At 48.7% G+C, this 3,323-nt stretch overlaps 1 protein-coding gene across 1 annotated transcript; it reads left to right on the forward strand.

Moving 5' to 3' along the window:
- Positions 1-667: 667 nt before the first annotated feature.
- Positions 668-1,153, forward strand: LOC140009880 (uncharacterized). Its single transcript, XM_072056214.1, has one exon. The coding sequence runs from the start codon at positions 668-670 to the stop codon at positions 1,151-1,153; it is 486 nt and encodes a 161-aa protein (XP_071912315.1).
- The last annotated feature ends 2,170 nt before the right edge of the window (positions 1,154-3,323 follow it).

The following is a 3,323-nucleotide window of genomic DNA, read 5'->3' on the forward strand; positions in this document are numbered from 1 at the left end:
AAGAGGGGTTGCGAAACCTCCCAACCTAAGACGATTGCTAAAGTTAATTCATATGCACAATTTAATGTTTGTTGCAATATGTGAGCCCAAAATGGATGTATCGCATATTGATTTAATTAAAGTAAGATTGCCCTTTGATTCGGTAGTTGTGAATCTGTCGGCTGATATATGGGTATTTTTCAAGACTCCATTAGTGTGTTCTGTAGTAGGTAGTTCTTCACAACACGTCACGGTATCGGTCCAACATCCTTGGATGGATGGGTCCCTGTGCTTTTCGTTTATGGATGCCAAATGCGCCTTGGGGGAGCGGCGGTTGTTGTGGCAAGACTTAATGGCAGATAAGCCCAGCTCAAGGTCGTGGTGCGTGTGCGGAGATTTCAATGTCATTACGGACCCGAGTGAGAAGCGCAGAGGTCGGCCTTTCGCAAAATTTGAGGGGTTGGAGTTACTGTCATTCATGGAGGAGGCCGAAGTTTTTGATGCGGGGTTCTCGGGATCCAGTTTTACTTGGTGTAATAACCGGAGAGGGCACGCACGAATCTGGAAGAGAATGGACTGGGTGCTAATCAATGACGAGTTTACTGAGAGTGCTCCGTCAATCTAGGTGGTCCACTTGGCCCGTCATCTATCAGATCATGCGCCACTGAAGATCTCGCTGGCGTCGCGAATGGATAACAAGCCTAGGGCATTTCGGTTTTTAAACGTTTGGACGTCAAACCCAGGACTATTGGATGTAATTCACCAGGCTTGGCAAGCAGAGAGCTCTGGATCCCCGTTAAAGATACTGTGCTCCAAGCTACTGCGTACCAGGCGGGCCATCCAAGACTGGAACAAGGGAGTTTTTGGGAATATGTTTGAGGTTGTTAAGCGGGCAGAAGCGAATGTGCTAGCAGCAGAAACTCGCACAGAGCAGGATGATTCGATGGAGGCTCAGGTTGAGCTGAGTAAAGCTCAAGCTGAGCTGCGACACGCGTTGCTAAGTGAAGAAAAGTTTTGGAGTCAGAAGGCTAGAGTAAAGTGGCTTCAATACAGAGATCGAAACTCAAGATATTTTCATACAACGGTTCAGCAACGGAGGGTGCAGGGTGCGATTCATAGAGTGAAGGATGAGAATGGCGTATGGGTTGAAGATGACGAGGGGATCGCCAATTAGGCTGTGCGATTCTTCTCGGATTTGTTCTCGGGCTCCGGGGGATCAGCTGGTGATTGGGAGCATTTAATCCCTAATATGGTGACACAGGCAGACAGGGCAGCTCTTGATGTTGATCCAACTAGGGAGGAGGTGAAACGGGTGGTATTTGAGATGGATGGGGATAGTGCTGCAGGCCCTGATGGCTTCACAGGTCAGTTTTTTACTTTCGCATGGGATGTTATTGCGCAGGATGTTTATAATGCTGTATTGAGTTTCTTTTGTGGGGCGGAGCTGCCTCGCTTTGTAACATTCACATCCATTGTTTTAATTCCCAAGGTGCCAAGCCCCCAGGACTTTTCTAAGTATAGGCCGATTAGTTTGTTCAATTTTTTCAACAAGGTGCTGTCTAGAATTTTGGCGGATAGGTTAGCAACTATACTGCCCAAGATTGTGTCTCCGCAACAGACAGGGTTTGTCAAAGGCAGGAATATAACAGAGAATTATCTCCTTGCTCAGGAGCTTATGTCAGGGATTAGGAAAAAGGCTAGGGGGGGAAATGTAGCGTTAAAACTTGACATGGAAAAGGCGTACGATCGTGTCTCGTGGACATTCATTGTCAGTGTATTGTGCAAATTTGGATTTGGTGAGAGATTCATTGACATGGTTTGGAGATTAATGTCGAATGTTTGGTTCTCAGTCATCATTAATGGGACATCATATGGTTTTTTCAAATCGAGTCGTAGGGTCCGTCAGGGAGATCCGCTGTCGCCAGCCTTATTCGTCATTAGCGCGGAGGTGTTATCACGGGGGCTCAATAGTCTTGCTGCACAGTCGGGATTCTTGGGTTTCACGGTACCCAGGGGTTGTCCGCCTGTCACCCACCTAGCTTTTGCGGATGATGTGCTTGTCTTTGCTAATGGCTCTTCTAGCTCTTTGAAGGATATTATGCGGGTATTGGAAATGTATCAACTGGCCTCTGGCCAATTGGTGAGTGTTCAGAAAAGTGGATACTTAGTGCACCCGTCAGTGTCGCCCGCCAGGCGGAGGGTAGTTGAGCGGATTACTGGCTTCTCAAGGCAGCATTTTTCGGTCCGGTACCTGGGTTTTCCGTTATACATTGGCAAGTGCAAATCCTTGTACTTTGGGGAGGTGTGTCACGCTATCTCGGCGAGGATTCTCTCTTGGCGGTCTAAACTTTTGTCGCCTGGAGGCAGGCTAGTGCTAATCAAGCATGTTTTATCATCGCTTCCGACGCACCTTCTATCTGCTGCAGTTATTCCGGTGGCTACATTCAAGAGTATTGAGCGTATCTGCGCAAATTTCTTGTGGGGGACCTCGACCGAGCAGACTAAGCACCACTGGATTCGGTGGTCTCAACTTTGTTACCCGGTGATGGAAGGTGGCGCTGGTTTCCGGCGGGTTCGCGATGTATATAATGCCTTTTCTTGTAACCTTTGGTGGGGTATGCGCATGGGGTCATCTCTATGGGCAACTTTCATGCGGGCAAAGTACTGTAAAGGGGTCCACCCTTGTCAGGTGGTTAGTTCTCAGGCTGCCTCACCAACTCGGAGACGCATGGTCAATGTGAGTCGCCAGGAGGAATTATGCATGGTATGGTTGCTCAATGATGGGACTTGTGATTTTTGGTATGATAATTGGTTGGGGAGTGGGCCTCTTTTTCTTAGAGCCTTGGTGGTTCCGGGCCTTTAGTTTTCCGATGTTATAGTCAATGGCACCTGGGATAGTTGTTGGTTGTCACAGATTCTGCCGCCAACCATTGTGGATGAGGTGATGCATTCACCGGCACTGAGTGGAAGGGGGACAGACCAAGTGATCTGGAGGTCGACGCAGTCAGGGCTCTTCACTTTGGCAGCAGCCTTTCAGGAGGTCCACCAAGGTCGCAACAGGTCACTGGTGTTCTCTCGCATATGGCATGCTAGAATACCTTTGAGAGTGTCCTTGTTCATGCTGCGCTTGCTCACGAGGCGACTGCCTTTGGATGACGTCTTAGGGGAGATGGGGTTCCGCTTGGCGTCAAAGTGCTTCTGCTGTGCGCTTGCCACTGGAGAGACACAGGAGCATGTGTTTTCTGCGGGACAGCTTGCATTGGAGGTTTGGGCATATTTTCAGAACATATGTGGTATTGGCAGTTCGTACGATAGTCTCCGACCACATTTGTTTGATTGGTGGA

Source organism: Coffea arabica, chromosome 6e (genome assembly GCF_036785885.1).
Source record: "Coffea arabica cultivar ET-39 chromosome 6e, Coffea Arabica ET-39 HiFi, whole genome shotgun sequence".
NCBI classification, from domain to species: Eukaryota; Viridiplantae; Streptophyta; class Magnoliopsida; order Gentianales; family Rubiaceae; genus Coffea; species Coffea arabica.